The 23,094-nt window shown below is 38.4% G+C and overlaps 1 protein-coding gene across 1 annotated transcript in view; it reads left to right on the forward strand.

The window, feature by feature from the left end:
* ADAMTS19 (ADAM metallopeptidase with thrombospondin type 1 motif 19) overlaps window positions 1-23,094 on the forward strand; it is a 200,830-nt gene that overhangs the window by 28,694 nt on the left and 149,042 nt on the right. The window contains exons 3-6 of the mRNA XM_079770450.1: window positions 9,048-9,213; window positions 16,376-16,548; window positions 18,084-18,167; window positions 18,840-18,997. Coding sequence (XP_079626576.1) covers window positions 9,048-9,213; window positions 16,376-16,548; window positions 18,084-18,167; window positions 18,840-18,997 — 581 coding nt within the window. The remainder of the gene's footprint in view (window positions 1-9,047; window positions 9,214-16,375; window positions 16,549-18,083; window positions 18,168-18,839; window positions 18,998-23,094) is intronic.

A 23,094-nucleotide genomic window follows, 5' to 3' on the forward strand; every position in this document is an offset into this window, starting at 1 on the left:
ATAATACAGTTAAAAAGGAACATTTTGAAATTGTCTTTAAATCTATATCTCTGTCAAATGTGGGGAAAAAGAAGAAATTAGTTTTAAAGAAAATGGGAGAGAAAGCATTTTTTTTTTCATTTGTAAAAGTGAAATCTAGTCCTGTATAATTATTATATAGACTAGAGGCCCGATGCATGAAGATTCGTGCAAGAATGGGCCTTCCTTCCCCTGGCTGCTGGCACCGCCTTCGCTCCGGCCCGGAGCCGCCTTTCCGCCTTCCCACACTGCAGAGGCCCGGAGCTGCTGGGGCGGTGCAGACTGCCCCACCCCCAGCTGCGGCGCCTGCATATGCAAATTAACCCGCCAGCTTTGTTGGGTTAATTTGCATACCCACTCCTGATTGGCTGGTGGGTGTCAACAAAGGTATGGTCAATTTGCATCTTTCTCTTTTATTAGTGTAGATAGACTAAGACTGTGTTGTAAGACCATAAGTACAGAAGCCATCATGATGCGTCCCATAGTAAAATCTGTAACCAATGTTCAAGAAAGATAGATGGTCTAAAAACCAATGGAGGATTTAATCAGGATTTATTTTGAACGTGAGTCAAATTAATGACACTGTGTGGAATGCCCCTGAGTTCTTTTCTAATAATCATTTCCCATGTATCACTCTGTTTGAACTGTACTACCCTTGCTTTTCCTTAAACATGCTAGGCTTATTCTAATCTGAGGGTCTTTGTTTCTCCGTCTGCCTGGAACATTCTCCCCATACACCGTGGCCTGGCCATCTCCCAAACTCTAGGTCTCTGCTCAGATGTCACGTCACCCGAAAGGCCATCCACTCTCTAACCCCTTCATGGGATTTGGCACCTGACTTCATATTACACATATATCACTTTTCATTGAGTAAATAGGACTTTAGGGACATCTTCATAAAACAAGTGGTGTGTCTTTTTTTCTTTCTGGTCTTCCTTCTGGTGTTGTTCACACTTAGGTTGTGAAAAGTGCCCTGGTAAGTTTAGTCACAGAAAGTCTCTGGTAATTAAAATATTTGGTAATCGACAGTCCACATTCACATATAGTTAACATTTTTCTGCCATACACCCTCCACATCCAGGCCTTCTTAGAGCTAATCACTCCCAGTGAAGAAGGCGGATGAAGTTGGAGTCCTCAGTACTTCCCCACCTACAGCTTTCATGCCTCCTGCTCAGTATTGCGCTTCCTCTGGCTCCTCTAGGACTGAGCCATAGGGGAGGCGAGTGGCAGGAGAATGTTCACGTGACTGGCAGTGTCATGGAATGGTGTTGCCGGGCACTACTTTTTTTAAAATCCTCACCTGAGGATGTTTTATTGATGTTTTTGCTTTTAGAAAGGGTAAGGAGGAGAGAGAAGAGAAAGAGGGAGAGAGATACATTGATTGGTTGCCTCCTGTATACACCCCAACTGGGGATCGGACCTGCAACCTGGGCATGTGCCCTAACCAGGAATCAAACCCGAAACCTTTTGGTTCACCAGATGACGCTCCAACAACTGAGCCACACTGGCCAGGGCGAGCGCTATTTTTGATGACTGCTTAGAATGAACTCTCTCATGGGAGAGTCTCCTCTTCAGAAACACCCATCAGTCCCTGGGGTCTCACTCTTGTCTTTTGAAGAGGGTTAATTCATCTTCCCTGGATGGTCACTTTCAGCTCCTACTGTGGCCTGTAGGCTATATTTTAACCTTGTTTTATATTGTGAAACAGAACACTGACATAACTATGTATGTAAACCATCAACGTAAGCTCATTAACCAATGGTTACAGAGCAGTTGTGTGTAACTTTGACCCAGTTGAATAAGTAGCACCTTGTCTCCCTCCCTAAAGTATAAGTTAGTGATGTGTCTTCCAGCCTCATTCGCTGCTGCACCCTTAGCTCTGGCTGTACAAAGTTGGTACTCATAGGCATTTTATTGACTAGAGGATCAAATGAATGAATAGCCAATAAAATTATAATACACTTAAAGGACAGACTATTATTCAGCAATTAAAAACACAAGCTTATAAAGATTATTTAATACTATTAAGAAACAAAATAGCCCTAACAGGTTTGGCTCAGTGGATAGAGTGTTGGCCTGCGGACTGAAAGGTCCCAGGTTTGATTCTGGTCAAGGGCATGCACCTGGGTTGCAGGCACATCCCCAGTAAGAGGCGTACAGGAGGCAGCTGATCGATGTTTCTCTCTCATCGATATTTCTAATGCTCTATCCCTCTACCTTCCTCTCTGTAAAAAATCAATAAAATATATTTTAAAAAAAAGAAACAAAATAACTATTAAAGCTATTCTTAACTGGGAAAAAGAAGTAGAATATAAAACCCACATATGTATGTATGTGTATAGGAACACACATGCACACACACTGATACATACACACACATATACTTATATATACTTGTGTGTGTAAATAGACTAGAAAGAAATAGTATATACATACGTTATAATTGTGCCATATGACAGGATTTGGGATGGTTATTTTCTTTAACTACGTTTTTAAATGTTCTGCTAGTTAAAAGTTCAGGTTTTAAGATCACATTTTAAGAGAGTAAACAAAAAAGAGAACTAAAAGAAAGGAAGAAGGACAGGAAACTAAAATCTGGAACTATTCTCCCAGATCTGCCATGGGAGAGTTACTGGGCATCCTCCATGGAGGAGGCCGGGGAGAAAACCCTGGGCCACTCAGAAAGCCAGCGTGCTCTTGGCAGCTTGTAAATCTGGTCGCAGAAAACTGTCAGCCCCAGATAAAGCTCAGGGCTGAGTGCAGTATTTTGTCTTCTGCTTCGTGAGGGATGGGGCCTGGCCTTGCTATTGATATCAGATTTTGGACATCGACCATCTGTGAGGTGTTGCGCTTGACGTCAAATCCTTAGTGCAAAATTTTTTAAAGATGAGAGTTCTTTGGAATAACAGTCATATGGCAGGCCTAGCCTCTTTCAGATAGCCTCACGAAGGCAGCGCGCGTCTGAAGCCAGGCAATCTTTGGTTTGAATTCTGTTTCACCACAGATTGATTTGTGACCTTAGAACGCAAGAATACGTTTTGAAACTCTAAAACGGGTGAGATTAACATAGGTGTCTCAAGCTGGCTGTTTCTGATTCAATGAAATCATGTATATACAGTGTCTGGCATACAGTCATAATATTTTCTTATCTTATTGTTTTCTTTGACATATTTTTACATACATTTGAAAAGAGAAGAGTGAAGGGCTCTATAATTACTGAAGCCTGGGTAACTGGGAAAAGGAGTCACCAACAGAGGAAAGACTTGGGAGGAGAATGTTGGTACCACTGCAGTGAGATGAGAAGTGGCAGACGTGGAGAGTGGATCTCGAATGGAAGCAGTGGGATGGGAGGGGGATTTGGGAGTCATCTCCAGAGAGGGGGTGATAAAACCACGGGAGGTGATAAATGCAGAACAATTGCTGAGCAGAGACCAGCCTTGGAGTGAGGAACACCGGCCTATTTAAGGAAGCAGAAACAGTGGCTAGAGAAAAAGAAAACTAGAGCGACACAGAGGAGAAAAATTGTCCGGGGTCAAATGCCTTAGAGAGGAGAGTAAAGGAAAGCAAACTGTAGGTGACCCAGAACAATTTCTGGAGTTCAGTGCGGCAAACTAGAATGCAGGTGAAAATGTAAGTAAGAATGTAGGTAGCAAGCAAATTTAGAGTGATGGACTAAAACCAAAAACCAGTTTGGAAATTGGGAGCCGTAGATTCCAGCCCTGACATTCACATGAATTCAGGTGAATCATGCAGCATTTCTAGGCCTTGGTTTTCTTGATTTTTAAAGCGCCAGTGATGGCAGGATGGTTTCCGAGTTTCCTTTTTACATTGTAGTTTGTGATTCTCTTTGAAGCCCTTGGTCAGGGAAAGAAAATGGAATGGTGTTCATAATGTTACTTGAGAGCTTTTCCTATAAATAGAACTTGGGCCCCTAAAGAAAGCAACAGAACTGCCAGAGGAAGAAATCAAATTGTAGTTCCCCCCCTGCCCTGCCCCACAATGGAGCCCCAGGTGGAGTAAATAGACCCCTCTCGAGGGCAGTGACTGGATATGTTTTCTTTGATCTCAAGAAGGAAGAATACATTGAGTTACAATCAGTATTCCTTGAGCACCTGTTGTGTAGCAGACCTTGTGCATTGAAGGCATGGCGAGAGGCTCTGTGGCCAAAGCCTTCCCTCAGACAGCTCATGGTCCAATCAGAGAGACCCCACGACAATAACCACACTGGATTTATTAGTGTGACAATGGGAAAGGTCCAGGGTAGAAGTGTATAAGGGAGGCAGTGGTTACTTTGGAGAGAGAACAGGGTTGGCTTGAATTTGAAGAAATAACTCTCGATACTGACAGTGACTTTCTGGGAAGAGAAAGCAGCACATGCCATGTACCAAGATGTAATCATGCAGCTGGAAGATGTTTGGAAACATGTTACAATAGAAAGCTTGTTCACACAATTAAAATCGGTTTGTTAGGGTTATACATGAAGTTTAAGTAGTGAAAATAAAGCTGGAATGATAAGCAAGACTTTGTCATGACTTTATACTGTATCTGTCTTCATTAAGGACTTGGTGTTTATCCCTGTGGGTGTGAAGGGGAGACAGAAAGGGTCGAGTCAGACAGAGTATTTTAGCAGAAGGCAGTAGGATAGATGTGGTGTCAGAGGTGTGTTTTCATACAGATTGGTGTGTGTACATAGAATGCACAAATGCATGAAAAAATACTCCCATTTATAGTAATATTGAAAATGACATTTTAAAAATAAAGCGTAAAACAAACTTATAGTAAAATTCATGTCTCGCTTATATTATGCTTACATTTTAAAGTATAGAATGCTGTATTTACTTAATGAGATAGATATTCTAACATTACCATACAAGAAAATACATAAGAAAATAAAGCCAAACTTGTGTAGACATTCAGATCATGTAGAGCATCAGACAAATATTTGTCTAAAGTGTTTTTACAAGCATATACTGATGCCGAACTTTTCAGCAACTTCCGTTACTGTTGTTTAGAAATGAAACACCTGTGCTACTTCCGGTGTCCTCAGGTCTTCAGGGGATGGACTTCCCTTTTGCTCTCAAGCACTTGGTCATTCGAGGTTCCCAATTATATGGGTTCATGTTATTTTTTGGCTACATTTCTCCAGTTCCCTTCTCAAGCCAGGCCTCTTCTCGAACTGTTTCTGAGACTCAAAGTCCTCTTTGCCCTTGTTCCCAATGCCTCCTCTCATAGGGAGCCAGCCATGCCGCAGTCTTAGCCAAAGCCTGCTATTCTTCAGGACTCCTCTTGTGTCCTGAAGTTATAAGATCTACCACCTAATGTGCTGTAGCACTAATGGAATTTAGTTCGTGTGATATGCTGTATACATGTGCGCATGCGCGCGCACACACACACATGCATTTAAAGGATATTCTCAAAGACTCTCACAATACACGTTTGAGCCTCAGATAAAATACTTTCAGCCAGTTCAGTTAAAGGTTAGCTAGAAAACCAAGGTTTTGTAAAATACAGACAAGTTTAAGAAAGCGCATGGAAGGATGAAGGGAACACTTGAGAAAAATAACCACAGTAGTGTTTCAGTTTTGTGAGTGAACAGGAAGTGAGGCCATGAAAGGGAGGGAGGTAACCCAGCAGGAGGGGGAACCAGAGTGGAGAGTGCCAGGTTGCTTTCTAATTGTTTAGTTAATTTTTAGTTATGTTTCTACTAGAGCCCTGGTGCACGAAATGCACGCATGGGTAGGGTCCCTAGGCCTGGTCGGCAATCAGGCCTGATCAGGGCCTTCCGGCTGCTGGCCGGGGCTTTCCTTCTGCCTGCCGGCGGGGCCGCCGTCCCTGCTGCCAGCTGCCGGCTGGGGCCTTCCTTCGTTCCACGCTGCACCCTGGTGGTCGGTGCATGTCATAGCGAGCGATAGAATTCCCAGTCTCCTGGTCGAACTCCTGTGGGGACACTTTACATATTAGCCTTTTATATAGAGAGATTAGAGCTTTGTAATCTGTTTGTCTATTTAATAGACCATGGTTCATTTAAATTCGAACAAATGCAACATTGATATTTGGTGAATTGAAGAAACAATATATAAAAATTCGTGCATATTGGCCAAATTAAATTTCATGTTGTGATTAGAAGTTGGTGGCAGTATCAGTAAACCTACATGTAAATCAATGTTAATAGTTGTTTTCAAAAGCACAGAGGCATCTAAATAGAGAAATGAAATATCAGAACCAGTAAGAAAAGACATGGCTGGCAACACCTTTATGCTTACATTTGAAATTCTTGCTAAATCATCAAATCAAAGAATAACATTCAGTGACAAAAGAACAGATGCCACCATATGAGGAAATGTACATGATGACAGAAATAAGGTAGGGAATAACTGTGAAACTTAATTTCATTGCCAAATATTTGCATGAAATGTCTCATTGAAAAATCTAAAAAGAGCAACTGGGAGTAAAACACATATATATTCTGCATTTATTTTAGATAAGGGACAGTGTCCTATTAATTCACATAATCTTTTCTTTCCTTCTAAAATGGAAAGGACAATATTTGCCCTAAAGTGAGTGCTGCTTCATTGTGGATTGTCAAACACAGAAGCCCTTGTGCAGAGAAGTTAGTATGGATTTGTGTTCTTCCATGGCCTGTACAATCATAGTACAGATAAAACCATCTATTTTATTAGTGGAAAAAGTAAGCCCTTTGTGGAGACACAGAAAACCTTAAGATTTTCTGCAATTCTTTTTAATACAAAAACCAACCTCAGCTAGAGCATTTCCCATGCTGCAGGATAGTATTCTGATCTCAGACAGGAAACGTGTCCATGGAGAGAGAACACCCAACGTGCCCCGGAGTGAACTGAGCCGCACACTGTGGTCAGACAGTAAATATACATTGAATGAATAACATTTTTTTTCTTTTTAAGTTGGTCCTTCTCCTTTTAAAAATGTCTATAGTGTCATATTAAAATAACATGAAAAATGCCCCAAATATGTACATATTTTTAAAAATTTATTTAAAAAATATTTTTATTGATTTCAGAGAGGAAGGGAGTGGGAGAAAGAGATAGAAACATCAATGATGAGAAAGAATCATTGATTGGCTGCCTCCTGCATGCCCCCTATTGGAGATTGAGCCCACAATTCCAGGTATGTGCCTTGACCAGGAATCCAGGAATCAAACCGTGACCTCCTGGTTCATAGGTTGATGCTCAACCACTGAGCCATGCTGGCTGGACAAATATATACATATTTTAAAAGAATAATATTTTAAAATAATCATTAGGGTAAATCTTTTTTTGCATTATCCCCACCCCCAAATGATGTGTGCATGTGAGCTTGCACTGGTGTGTGTGTGTGTGTGTGTGTGTGTGTGAGAGAGAGAGAGAGAGAGAGAGAGAGAGAGAGAGAGAGAAGGGGAGGGGGAAGAAAGAGGTTAGGGGAAGACTGGGAGAGAGAGAGAGGAAAAGGGAGTGAGGGAGAGAGAAGGGGACAGATAGAGGTGGTGTAACTATTATTTTTTAAATATATTTTTATTGATTTCAGAGAAGAACGGAGAGGGGGAGAGAGGTAGAAACATCAATGATGAGAGAGAATCACTGATCAACTGCCTCCTGCATGCCCTACACTAGGGATCAAGCCTGCAACCTGGGCATGTGCCCTGAGCAGTATTCGAACCGTGACCTCCTGGTTCATAGGTTGACGCTCAACCACTGAGCTATGCTGGCCGAGTGGAACTGTTATTCTAGTTCTTCAGAATTCTATTGGTGATATAATAAAATGAAATTGATGAGGATTTTTAGATTACTTAAGGTATCTTGTAATGTTAATTCTTACAGAATGATATGAGGTAGCATATTCGCAATCACCTGAACTTTTTGTATGGAAGATGCAATATACTCTAATCATTAGAACAAAGCAAAAGAAAAAGCCTCTTCTATACTTCTAAGGAAAATGTACTTTTTTAAAATGTACATTTATTTTTTCTTACTATTCAGCTTGGGAGAATTACTGTGTCTGAAAAAGTAATTATATTATTACTGTGGTAGGTATATGTGGATCAAATTAAAATGAACTATATATAATTAATGCAAAGCAGAATTATGAACTTTGATATTAGCAGATTGGGTATGAATAATGCAGGTTCTAAGGGATTATTCAAAAATATTTACTAAAGAGTTAACAGAGTGATCATATATATATATATATATATATATATATATATATATATATATATTACAGTGGAGTAAAATAAAATTGAAAAGATTAAGTCATATGTTCTTCCATGTGGAATATTTTCCTAGTTATAATGCAAATTTATTCTAAAAATGGAAAGAAATGACTAGGCTTAGCTTCAATATAATAAAAGGATACCTACTTGTTATGAGTTCTTTTTATTGATCATAACCATATTTTTACAGTTTTTAGCCCTCTGCCCACAATTGTGAACTTTAAAATCCACTTTTTTGGCATTGAATGAAATGAAACTTGTTTATGTAAGTGATGCTCTTTCTTCTCCTGTAATTTATTGTTCACAGGTTTTCAAAATGTTTAGTAGAAGGCTTTAAGAATATTTTATATAATGACTTTAATGCTATGTCTCTTATGTTTGCTTTGATATGTTACATGACTTACTTTGTTAAATTACGATTGTCAAAAAGTTGGACTATGTCTCGTATGCAATTAAAAGCTGTATTGCTCTTCTGTACATGCCGTACATGTAAGTGAACCCATGGGTCTCCCAAAGTGAGCCTTTAACATTCCAGAAGTTTTACTGTGCATCTGTTGCTGGCATCTAGCCTCCCACCCACACAGGCTAAGACTAACTAAATGAAGTTTATGCTAGTGTAATAAAGTACATAAAGATGAAGTAATAAAATGGGAAGACAGTTACTTTATTATGCGGTTGCTCGAATAGCTTCACTAGAAGAATGTATGCACATATGTGAAAGAAAATAGTGTGCGAGTAGGAGAACCCAGAAAGTAATTTATTCAAATGGTATTTCTTACATGTCTTTTTATGTTATTTATTCCAGATGGGATTCATACAGCTCAATGAGGACTTCATATTCATTGAACCACTCAATGATACAGTGGCGATAACGGGTCACCCGCACCGTGTATATAGGCAGAAAAGGTCCATGCAGGAGAAAGTCACAGAGAAGCCAACTCCTCACAGTCATTACTGTGGTATCATTTCAGGTAATGCCCTTTGAAAGATTTAACTAACTGTTCAATGTGGGGGTGGGGGTGGGGGGAGCAATATGAAATGGATCCGTCAAAAATTCTATCCATCCATCCATTCATTTACCAGCTTTATCTTTTTTCTTTGGTTAATGACAATTAAATCTATTTTCAGCTCATATTTTAGTTTTTTGGGAAGTGCCATCTTTTAATATCAAGAAATGTGAACTCACAAGGACTTCAGAGATGAATATATAATATACCCCACATCTCTCCTGAATTGTGAAGTGTTTCTCTTGGGATGTGGGTCACCTCACTGGAATAGAAATGACACTGAGAATCCTGAAGCTGATCCTGTGAGCTCCTGGTTTGGCCAGAAGCTTCTTTTTAAAAAATTTTAAACGTGTTACCCAAGTAAGACTCATCTTGGAGGTTAAAATTATCAGAGGGATAGGAAGAAGAGTAAACATTTCTTTGGCTTTTATTCTCAGTATCAGCATACCCTAAACCTGGCAGTTTCAGAGGCACATAAACATTCCTAACCACCAAACCCTTGTCTCTGCCTGTCTGCCAGTACTTCACAGACATGAGATGGTGACTATTTTGTGCACTTTCTTACTTCCTTTGGCAGAGCTTTGTGGCATTAGCAAGAATGGCAGGGGAAATGAATGATTTCTCTTACATAAGTAGGATCTGGAAGTCGTAGCCAACATTCAGAAAATAATGAGTTTCCCTAGGACCAATTTTTAGACATCTAAACCAGACATCTCAGTGAATATTCACTGATATTAGATTAGAATCTGAGGAAATAGGAATTTATTGAAGAATTCTTGGTGCAAAGATTTTAAAATTTGACTTGCAGATTTCAAATTAGGTGTTAGCGCCAAGATATTAAGTCTAAAGTTGGTTTTGGTTTTGAGGCTGATTTGGATATATGAACTATGACAAGAGTAACATTTGCAGAGGCTATAGGATGTTCATATCCTCAATTGCGTAGGGTGTTTGGATTCAAAAAGAATTACAATATGTTTCTATTTAGATATATTCATCTCAAATTAATCCGTGATTTCTGTTTTATTTTGTGAAAGGTCATAATATCAGTCTTTATGGGAATCATCTTCAAAAGTGGTTAAGTGAATCTCTGTCACACCATTCAGTGTACATGATGAAGTAAATTTAAAAAAGACACATCTCTCTTCTCTATTCTAAGAATTATAGCAAAAGGCATACAACAGCTGAATGGATGTCATAGCACTATGAACAAGCAACAGAATGGCTTTTGTATGGTGAAATGACAACAGTAACCACAGCTTGAATTTAGTCCATTTAAGGAGATAGCTTTGTATGAGTTATACTGTAGTAAATTCCAGCTGTCTAGACACCCATGTTACATGGGTGACAGAAAGCAGGCTTTGTATGCATCATTATGAATGGGGGAAAGATTGCTAGAAATTTTTTAATTTTAATAGGTTTATAAAGCATAAATACTTGGTTCACATTTGACAAACATTTCTCATGAAGTTTTAATTATTTTTTTTGTTAGGCATAACTGTTATATGTTAATTGACCTATCTGTACCAAGCACTTGCAAACAACAAGTGCTAAGCTGTCATCAGTTGGATGATTTACTGAGCTTACCTATTTTCAGTGGCTTTTTAAGAGCCTAGAATTTAAAAAATCATTTTAAAATTAACAGTTTATGAAATAAAATGTTTATTTACTTATACTGAGATGTCTAATTGTAGCTCTTACTTCAGGCTGATATATTCACATATTAAACACATGATTCAAATTTGAATAACATTGCAGTATTTGCCTTTGCACAATCCTATATAATAAAAACCTACTATGTAAATTGACCGAACGGTGGAATGACCAGTGGAATGACTGGTCACTATGACACACACTGACCACCAGGGGGCAGACACTCAGTGCAGGAGCTGTCCCCAGCCCAGAGGCCCCAGGCCAGCCAAGGCGGGTGCCAGCAGGGGCCCTGAGATCTCTCCACCGGTCACCCTGCAGAGGGAGGTGACTGGCGGCGGCGGCGGGGGTTGGGGCCGGCGAGCGGGTGGGGCCAGGCCAGCCAAGGCAGGTGCCAATGGAGGCCCCCCAATTGCCTCACAGAGGGAGGCGACTGTTGGTGGTGGCATGGGGCGGGGCCAGCGAGCGGGTGGGGCCAGGCCGGCCAAGGCAGGTGCCAGTGGGGCTCCCCCCGATCGCCCCACCAGTCGCCCCACAGATCGGCCCTGATCGCCGGCCAGGCCTAGGGACCCTACCCATGCACGAATTTCATGCACCGGGCCTCTAGTGGAATCATAAAGTTTACTTGTATTCAACTTAGTCTTTGTATGATTCCCCTTCTGCATTTTGATGCCTTAGTATATTATGTTTACATTTACTTACTATATGAATATTTTCTGAAAACAGGGATCTTTATACTTTAAGACAACCTTGTTGTATTCTTTTATTAAATATAATGTAGAGGAAGGGAAGGCACATGAGGTTGAGGGTCAGAGGCCCTGAGTTTAAGGCACACCGTCAGTCCCACTCCAGCGAGGTACTCTTTTTCAATTCTCTTAAAATTTTGAAGTTTAGCTTCATTATTTGCAACATAGCGTGACCAGTCACCTCACAGTGATGTGGAGTTAAAAGGCACAGCTCATATTCTCAAGAGGCAACTAATGTATTATTTTATTTTAAATATTCTATTTATTGATTGACTTGAGGGAAAGAGAGGAACAAGTGGGGGGCAGGGAGAGGGGAGAGACGGAGACATCGATTTGTTTTTCCACTTATTGAGGCATTCATTTGTTGATTCTTGTTTGTGTCCTGACTGGAAATCGAACCCACAACCTTGACATATTGGGACAATGCTCTTACCAACTGAGCTACTGGGCCAGGGCATCACTGTATTATTTTGGACAAACTGGTGAAGGAGTAATTACACTGTAATGTGGTAAGAACTGTGACAGCCCCAGTACACAAGATCCCCGGCTTCACTGTTGGGGGGCTGAACCTCAAAGATCAAATAAAACTTATCCACCCTGCAGGAAGAAAAGAGAACAGAGTGTGCAGGCTGAGTTAATGGACTTTGGGGTCAGACTGCCTGTTTTCACATTCTTGTGCTACCACTTCCTAGCTTGGTGACTCTGGAAAACTTTATCTCTCGAAAGCTCCATTTATAATATAAAAAACGGGGATAGTGATACCCGAAGCTCAGGGTTGTCAGGATTAAATGACATTATGTGTGCAAGTGAAAAACATGTGTGAAATCTTTAGTGCATGTTGTTAGTTGGGGAAAGTGTTTAGGCAGAAGGAACAATGGCATCGCCTTGGGGAGCTGAAGACAAATGTCTGCAATATGGTCACGAGATACAACCCTGGGAAGGTAGTCATCGACTAGATAATGAAGGGACTTATGTGCCATGGGAAGGACTTTATCTGGAAGGCAAAATGTGGTCTTTGAAGACTTTAAGCAGGCAAGTGACATTATCAATATGTATTCCTTAACATTTTAGTATAAATCATGAGTATGTCTAGGACTCAGACCACTGCTGAAATCATTTCCATACACCATCCATAGCTGTTGTGGAGATTATTGTCAGTATGTGGAGGATATTATGGAGAATCATACATTGAGCCCTAGTGAATACACGTTTTAAAATTTATTCTCTGACGGGAAGTGTGTGATATCAATTATGTTGTCTTTATATTTACATATGGGTGGAAAATGGCCTCAAGATTTAGGCGATGAAGAATGAGTAAGCATAGTTGGTGTAGACAATGAAGGCTTCAAAGGAAGCAACTTAATAAAATGATTACTTCAATATGCATGATCTTCACACACAGTGGCTAACTTGTATGATGGCATCTACGATGAAGTTGAGATTCCTAAGAAACTTAGACTGTTCCAAGTAGCCTATCCTACATAATAAAAGCCTAATATGCTAAGTGTCTGGTCATCTGGTTGGCCGTTCAACCAATAAAAGCGTAATATGCTAATGATATGCTAAGGCCACTCAACCACTCGCTATGATATATACTGACCACCTGGGGACAGACAGTCCGACCGGTAGGTTAGCTTGCTGCTGGGGTCTGGCCAATCGGGACCGAGCGAGATGGACCAGACACAACCTGGAGCCCTCCCACAGTCCCTCCCTGGCTGGCCAATCTCCTACGTCCCTCCCCGGCTCCGATAATGCACCAGTGGGGTCCTTCAGCCTGTCCTGCGCCCTCTCGCAATCCAGGACCCCTTGGGGGATGTCAGAGATCCTGTTTTGGCCCGATCCTGCAGGGTAGGATGAGGGACCCTGCTGGTGCACAAATTCGTGCACCAGGCCTCTAGTCTATCTATATAAAAGCCTAATATGCAAAGTGTTCCCTCAGGAGTTTGACCGACCAAGAGTTCGATCGCTTACTATGATGTGCACTGACTACCAGGGGCAGAATTAAGGGAAGGTCCCGGCTGGTAGCTGGCAGCTGCTAGGGACCCTACCCGTGCATTAATTTCATGCACTGGGCCTCTAGTTTAAATATAACATGCAAATATGGATGCTGCATAGTGACAGTTTGGGGCCAACGTAGCTGTCACTAGCTGGGGCAACAAAGGGAACAAACTTGGTCTATTTACTACTCTTGGTACAAAGCCCCTCTCATTGTGTAACTATCTCTGTGGTTTCTTTTGGGCTCTCCTTTTATTTTTCTTACATCTCTCCATGAGTGTGTCGTCTTCCACATGTACATCCCTTATATGTAGGAATTTCCTAGGTCTTCCTCCTTTTCTTTCTACTTCTCACTCCACATGCTTTCCTGGGGGGATATAATCCAAATCCCACCTACTCTTTTGTAATTGGCTTCTTGTGCTCAGCCTTATTGTTAGGAGGTTCATCTATATTTTTGCACATTGCAGTAGTTGGTTTATTTTCATTGGTGTACACACTGAGTGGCCAGATTATTATGGTCTCTGAATGCATAATAATCTGGCCACTCAGTGTATATCCTATATAATAAAAGGCTAATGTGCAAATTGTCCTCGCGACCAGGAGTTCGACCAGCAGGCAGGCCGGCCAACCGCCCATGTCCCCTCCCCCTGGCCAGGCTGGCCGGACTTCACCCATGCACGAATTCATGCACCGGGCCTCTAATACACACACACACACACACACACACACACACACACACACACACACGTACTGAGTGGCCAGATTATTATGTGTTCAGAGATCATAATAATCTGGCCACTCAGTGTAGCATTTTATTGTATGAATAGGCCAAAATGTCTTTATTAATTATACTATTTTGAAAAAAGATTTTTTTTTTATGGAAAGAGAGGGAGAGAGAAACATTGATATAAGAGCACAACATAGAGAAAACATCGATGTGAGAGTGACACATCAATCAGCTGCCTCTTGTACACCCCCAGGGGATTGCGCCTGCAACCTGGGCATGTTTTCTGACCAGGAATCCAACCAGTGACCTTTTGGTGCATGGGACAATGCCCATCCAATTAAGCCACACCGGCCAGGGCTATCCATTGTACTATTGATAGTTATTTGAACTATTAAGAATAGTGCTGCTCTGAATAAATTGTACATGTGATTTGCATGCATTTTTGATGAGTATATATTTTCGATCATTGATCGTTGGGTGTGCAAATGCTCAACTTTAGTGGTTGCTGCCAATCAGTATTTCAAAGTGTTTATCCTAATTTAAACTCCCAGCTGATGTGTGTGTATGGGACTTCCAGTTCTTGTCCCCACATTCTTGTTGACACCATATAATCACCTCTTTATTTTAGCCATTCTAGGGATTTTAATTACTTTAATTTATTATAACTTCAATTTTTATTTTCTTGAAGACTAATGAGATTGAGCATCTTTTAAAAAATATTTTTATTGATTTCAGAGAGGAAGGGAGAGAGAGAGAGAGAGAAAGATCAATGATGAGAGGGAACCATTGATCGGCTGCCTCCTGCACACCACACACTGGGGATCGAACCTGCAATCTGGGCATGTGCCCTGTCTGGGAATCGAACTGTGACCTCCTGGTTCATAGGTCGCTGTTTAACCACTGACCACACCGGCTGGCAGCATCTTCTCATATGCTTTTCATTAGCCATTGGGATATCCTTTTAGTGAGAAATCACTGTTCTAGTCCTTTGCCAGTTTTCTAATTGGTTTATCTGTCATTGATTTAGAGTAGCTTTTATTTCTTTATTATGGAAAAACATTGTAAATATCTTCTCCCACTTGGTGGCATGCTTTTCATTATGATAGTGGCATGTTTTAATAAACAGAAATTTTATATTTTTATGTACTTAAATTTATAAATATTTTTATTTGTGGTTACTGCTTTTATTTGGCCCTGTTTGAGGAATCTTTATTACCCTAAGGTCAAACTTCTATATGATCCTGATGGAAGGCAGAACTAAATCCTTTGTAAGCCATGCATAATGTTTTAGTCGTTAGGGGCGTCTGCCTGAAATTAGGATATGTGGTGAAGTCACTTCAGGCACTTGTTGCAAGTAGACCTTTTTTTTTTAAATTAAATATATTTTATTGATTTTTTACAGAGAGGAAGGGAGAGGGATAGAGAGTTAGAAACATCGATGAGAGAGAAACATCGATCAGCTGCCTCTTGCACACCCCCTACTGGGGATGTGCCCGCAACCAAGGTACATGCCCTTGACCGGAATCAAACCTGGGACCCTTGAGTCCGCAGGCTGATGCTCTATTCACTGAGCCAAATCGGTTAGGGCACAAGTAGACCTTTATTTTGTTACTGGTCTCGAAAAGAAAATCATCTACCTTTTGTTTATTGAGTTGTTTTATTTTTACTAATGTGACTTATTATAAGCCATCAACAACTCTAGAAAGCAGGTGTTAGTATTATTCATTTTACAGATGAGGAAACTAAGGCTGATGTAGTGATGTTAGTTCCTCAAATGGTAGATCTAATAAATGGCAGAAGTCCATTCTGTCTTGTTCCAAAGTCATACTCCAATGCCAGATGCCCTTTTAGGTGCCACATGTGAAGGGACTTACTTGGTTTTGCTCACCATTGTATCATCATTACATACTGGTATTTGGTAAACATATTTTGAAATTATTGAATAAACAGATTTTTAAAATTTACTTTGCCAAGATGGAGGCACATTTGAAAATTCATTTCTCTGTTGCAGATAAAGGAAGACCTAGATCTAAAAAAATAACAGAGAGTGGAAGAGGGAAACGATATTCATACAAATTACCCCAAGAATACAACATAGAGACTGTAGTGGTTGCAGACCCAGCAATGGTTTCCTATCATGGAGCAGATGCAGCCAGGAGATTCATTCTAACCATCTTAAATATGGTAGGCAAACTTTAAAGTGCGCTTGGAATTTTTTCAAGAAAACTCTAAGGAAGAAATGTGTGAGTATAATGAAGTTCTTTAAAAATTCATTACTGTTCCTTTCTTTTATTGACATCAGTAAAAAAAAAAAAATCTTCAGGTTTACCACATTGATCTATCTCAAAAAAGATATCAACATAATAATTCACATCGTCTAGTAAAAACAACAACCCTTATTGTTCATTGTGATGTGGCAAAACTCTATTAGTTTTCTCTCTCTCTTTTGTGCCCGTCTTTTCATTTTTATTTGTAAAGGCCATTTGTTGAAGTGGGCAGAAATGTTATAATATTTTTTTATATGCATGGTCCTACCCACAATACTCTGGATTATGAGGTGGAATAAAAATGGAGGTTGGTAACCCATTGAGCTCTTATATAGGTATGTCAAATTAGATTTCAGCTATAATACTATTTGATGAGTAAGACTTGATAGCTAAGAGCTAAATTTCTAACCAGCTGAATCGTTTGTAGCTAACTTCAGTTGACAATATCCGGACTGTAGTAATCTAGTTTGCACCTAGCATCTTATGGATGCTTACGGCCTAGTGAATCCTTTGACTTAATTGCATATGGTTTTGAGTAAACCTCCTTCAAGGCAGAATTAGAAGGTCTTAGTGAAGAGTGGTTCTTAGGGGGAGAATAAACATAAATAAAAGCCAAAGGCAAATGTCCATTTATAATTCCAGTTACCATATACGGGTGAGCACTACTGATTCGAGGATAAATATGTTTTTGTAAAATTTCTATTTTTACTATTTTTGTTATTATTTGGTTTGTTTTCCCAGCAAAAAGATTTTCCCACAGTGCAGTCATTTCAGGGTATGTTCAGCTACCCCTGAACACTCCGCCAACTTTCAACTAGTGCTATCTCAGAGCATGGGTTTGGTGTGTCAGTATTATATTTTATATTCCAAATTAAATAAATGCTAAATTTTACAAAAACTCAACATACCACATAAAAATTCACCTTTCCAGCATGTCAGCATGCACCATGTTTTGAGAAAACCTGTTATAATGATGGTCTGAAACCATTAAGCAGCCATGACCCACAAGCGTGTCTTCATGGGATCAGTGAAGGGAGGAGCTTTGAAGTCGTATTTCTATTTGACAGCTGGCCAGGGCGAGAAAAAAGACTCCAAGGAATGAACTGGGAAGTGGCGTAAAGCAGGCTGAGTTTTCAGGACTGTTTCTCAGAAGAAAGGAAGACACTGGCATTTTGTGAATTGAGAATTAAGACAAATTTTAGAGTTTAGTTACCAAAATTCTTCTTTTCAGTATCATCAAAGCCTCCCTTCTCTCAGCACCCCATTGAAATGCCCAGACTAAAATGAATTTGCTAAGTTACTGCTTATTAAGCTAATTTTTTAAGTACCTCAAAATTTAAAAATATATAAGATTTCCTAACTAAATGGACACTGCTCCCATGTCTGGGCTTTTAGAAAAATTAAGATGTTTTTCAGTTTTATTTTAGGATTTTTATTTTTATTTGTTTTTAGGTTTTTAACCTTTTCCAACACAAGAGTCTTGGTGTGCAGGTCAATCTTCGTGTGATAAAGCTTATTCTGCTCCATGAAACTCCAGTAAGAAAGTCTTGAGTTTTTTGTTCTAAATTAAGTGGGTGAGAAGTTGTGTTCGGCTACTTTTAAGTAAAGGGAATGTTAGGGATGTACTTTTTATTGACTTAAAATCCAGAAATATCCACTGAATCACTTAGAATATACATAAACTGGTCTTTAGTTTTGGTTAATACCTCAATTTTTTTCCAAAAATGGAATGTTCTTAGTTTCCAAGGATCCTGACCACAAACCTTAACTTTCTAAAAGTAATTTTAAAAAGTCATATTTAATGACAGTTTTATTTTCTTCTCTAAATATGTACATGAAAAGTCTTTTCTTATCTGCAAGTCATTTTAAATGAGGACTATTCTGTGACATCATTTTAGCATGCTGCTTAACTGGTACTTTGTTCTTAAATTATAGAAATAATGAGTTACATAAGTCTAAAAGTTCCACATTCTCAATATTCATTGAACTTCTCGTTTTCTGAAGAGTGTTAAACAGATTTTGTAATTATTGTACCTTCACAAAGTTCTAAGAGTTTTACCTCAGGCTAAATTAATCCTTAATGTCTTCCAGGTTCTAATTAATGCCATGGTCAGCAGTTTGCTTTAGTAATTCATGGCGTCCCCTCAGTTTTTAGTGTTTTGTATATCTGAGGATAATTTGCCTTGAAGTGAAATCTCTTCTTTACAGGCAGATCTATATATTGGGCACCACGGAGAGAAAATGCTAGAGAGTTTTTGCAAGTGGCAACATGAAGAATTTGGCAAAAAGAATGATATCCATTTAGAGATGTCCACAAGCTGGGGAGAGGACATGACTTCCGTGGATGCAGCTATTCTTATAACAAGGTAAATTTCCCAAAGCCACTTAGGACATTCCTAATTCTACGGCCATGCCAGTAATCCCATCAATCCCTTCACCGAATGCGTTTATTCTAGATTTTGTGTTCCAAAAAAACATTTGGCCTAATGATGTTAGTCAGTTTCCCTCAATTCATAATCACTGGTTTTTGAACTGCCATTCATTGGGTGGCATATTGACAAAACATTTGTCTAGTTAATTTTTAAATAAAATTTTGCTTCAATTTTTGATGTGAAGATATAGTCATTGATAGTGATAAGTGAAAACTATGGTTTAACTTAGTGGACCTTTGAATTTATGGGCCCAAAATATATTTTTTTCAGTCATCACTATATAAAGTAATCTAATATATTAAATTTAGAAATTGACAAACTTTCTTGTTCAATCTGAGAAAAAAGTTTCAATTAAGTTTTGAGGTAATTAATTTAAACTTTGTTGTGAATGTCTGTAGTATTCACAAGCTTTGTAATGCAGTATTACGTATAAATATAAGGAAGTGAAATAATGAGTAAAAATATACTATCCAGGAGCATTCTATATTAATAATTATTGGTAAATGTATCTTACTTAGAGCTAGTAAAAATGATGATAATTGTTCAGTAACAACTTAATTTTAGTATCAATAGTGTTGACATTTCACATCACATAATACACAGTAACATTTAAATGTGATTTTTTTAAATGAGTCTATTAAATGCATGATAGCTTCTGTTGCTGAATCATAAAAAACTATTCTAGCTATACATCTAAAATAATAAAAGCGTAATATGCTAATTAGACCAGACATCCTATCAGATGTCCTTTCAGATGACCTTCTGGACGAAGCCGCAGTGGTGGGGGCTCTATATAAGAAAAAAAAAATCTCTATGTAAGAACACGTCTAGACTTCCACAGTTAGGTATACCTGACGCTGGACTACTGTTATTAATAAGCATACAACTGTAAAATATTTATTTGGCATCTACTTTCAATCATTGGAGAATGAGCAATGTAAGGCTACAACTCTTGAAAGAAGGAAAATTTATTTATTTAACACCAGTCAATCCAGCTTTTGCCTTTTGACAATTAAAAAAAATTTTTTTTTAATCCTCACTAAAGGAGTGAGGATATATTTTCCATTGATTCTAGAGAGAGTAGAAGGACTGGGGGTGGGGATTGGACCCGAAACCCGGGTACATGCCCTTGACCGAAAACGAACCAATGGCCCTCTGGTGTGCAGGCCGATGCTGTAATCTCTAGCCAAGGCACAATTTTTTAAAAAAAATTCTCACCCAAGGATATGTTTATTGATTTTAGAAAGAGGAAAGGAGGGTAGGAGGGAAGGAAAGAGAGAAAGAGAGAGAGAAACATCCATATGAGAGAGAACCATTGATTGGTTGTCTTCCATGTGCTATGCCCTGACTGGGAATTGAACTCACCACCTGAGCCACGAAGCCAGGATGATTTTTTTGACTGCAAGCTGAAATCTAGGTAGAGCACAGTGGACTCTTATGAAGGGAAAGGTGCTAAGAAGTCTGTGTGCAGATTATCTGTGAGAGCTTTGAAAGACTAGTTTGAATATACTAGTATATAGATATAAACTGCCCAAAATTTATCAGAGTGCTGCTGCTATGGAGTTTAGATTTAAAAAAGATACTAGCAATTGAGCAGATTCAGGCCATAAGAGTAGGACAACCTTGTTAATACCTTATTATTACACCTGGCATTTAGCTGAAAAAAACAAACAAAAAAAAAACAGGAGGGCTATGCTTTCCTAGTAGAGACCATGATCCAGAGAAATGCCTGCCCTTGACCTGCCCTAACAAAGCCTGAAACCACACCCCAATAAGATCTTTAGGGGAGACAGAGTTTGGAGTTTGAGTCCCACCGATTTACAAAGGCTTGGGAATCATCTTGAGCTTTGATAGATCCTTCCTACTAAAGAATAAACTCAAATTGACCCAAGTTCAGATTGATTAGCCATTAACTGAACTGCCTCCTACAATAAAAGTTAGTACTTGAGGAAGATAACAGAATCTCGAATCTCTATATTATCTACAATGTCTAAAAGATAATAAAAATTAGCCAAGTAATGAGACATGAAAATGTGACCCATAGTCAAGGAAAGTAGTCAATAGAAACTGACCTTGAGATAGCTTAGATGTTGGATTTACCAATTAACTTAGTTGTAATTGGAATCTTATGAGAAGCAAATGAGAATGGTTAAAAAAATGATTTGGAGATGTAATGGCCAAAAATTTACCCAAACTTGATAAAAATTTATAGACATAGGCATATCATAGGAAAATGGTGAAAACCAAAGATACAGAAAATTATTTTTTAAATTTTCCAGAGAAAAGAGATACATTACACAGGGGAAACAGTGTTAAGATCAACGACTTTCTTCCCATCTGAAAAAAATTAGTCCAAAAGACAATGGAGTGATCTCTCTATTGTAAGGGTACTAATCCTATCAACAAAAGTTCTTAATGAGTCCTTACGGGTACTTTGTTAATCTATGAAGGAGAATTCACACACAGATACACACCAATTATCTATAACTAACATCACACTTAATAGATATTTTTAAAATTATAGGCAAAAAAAGGTCTTTATCCATTCATGTTATTTAACAAGTAACTAAGATTCAATTCCTTATCTCATATTTTTCACAATTCTCTGCTAAATTTTCTCAGATTTATTTAAATTATACTTAATTTTTTAAATTTTCTACGTTACATTGTTAGGATTGTTAAATTATACTATTTAAATTATTTTTATTCAAATTATGTTATTAGAGTTGCTATGATACATTTTGAAAGCATGCATCTTTTCTATGGTGGAGGTCCATTTCATGATATTTCAGAGTGATAGGGTAGTAATTTGGAAATATGGTCATTTTCTTTCTATTTTTCTTTTGTTAATCCTCATCCAAGGATATTTGGATTTTTTTATTTTTTTTTATTATTATTTTTTTAAGAGAGAGTGGAAGGAGGGGGAGAGACAGAGAGAGAAACATTGATGTGAGAGAGACACATCTATTGGCTGCCTCCTGCATGTGCCTTAACCAGGGCCAGGATCAAGTCTGCAACCGAGGTACCTGCCCTTGACTAGGATTAACCCGGGACCCTTCAGTTTGTGGGTGGACGTTCTATCCACTGAGCAAAACTGTCTAGGGTGATGGCCATTTTCAATCACTTTATTTTGGGGGCCCTCTATGAAATCAGCTTATACTAAAATCTATCTTGTTTATGACTTGAAGCATTTTTTATTTGAATAAGATGAACAAATAATACTTAACTCTACCAAAAGTTTAATGAATTGCTTTTGTAAAAATAATAGAGTAGCAAGTATTGCTATTAGTGAAGATGATTAGGATCCCCAGGGAACATGCAGACTTTATTTCTTTACTTTTAATATGAAATTATGTCATGTTTTATATTAATTCTGCATGACAAGGTTCTTAAAATATATTTTATTTTTATATAGTACTACATATTATATTTCTGAAGAAAGAATTTATAGTGACATATAATCCATAGTATTAGTTATGATCACGTAAGTTATTGTATGTGGTTAATTTGAACTTCTAACCTGTGACCACCACTCTGATACAGACAAATTAGATTTCCAGAATGCATTAACCATGAGTGATTTTATATTTTTATTGCTTGATTGATGAAATCTGTCTTTCTTCTCCTCATAATGTAGGTTTTGGAAATACTGCTTGAGACTAAAGAGGATAATAATTGAAATAATATATATATTTCTCTTACTAAAATTTTAATACATTTATTACAGAAATTTGAGAAATACAAGAATAAAAAATAAAATATTAGCTTGTAATTCCACTACCTAGGAGTAATTATAGGAAACATTTTAAAGTATATTCCTTCAGCTTTGTTTCTTATGTATTTGTGTAACTAAATACATATATTTATAATATTGAGCTCATACTCTTTATCCAAGTTTTGTCTTGCCCCACCAATATTGTGACATTAATTTAATTTCCTTATCTACAATGCCATTTTCTCTTCAAAACTGTGTGAAAAAATAATATTCTACATCTAATTTATTTTCTTCTGTGATAAAGCTTTAAAAGTCA

This window comes from Cnephaeus nilssonii (assembly GCF_951640355.1).
Source record: "Cnephaeus nilssonii genome assembly, chromosome: 5".
NCBI lineage: Eukaryota > Metazoa > Chordata > Mammalia > Chiroptera > Vespertilionidae > Cnephaeus > Cnephaeus nilssonii.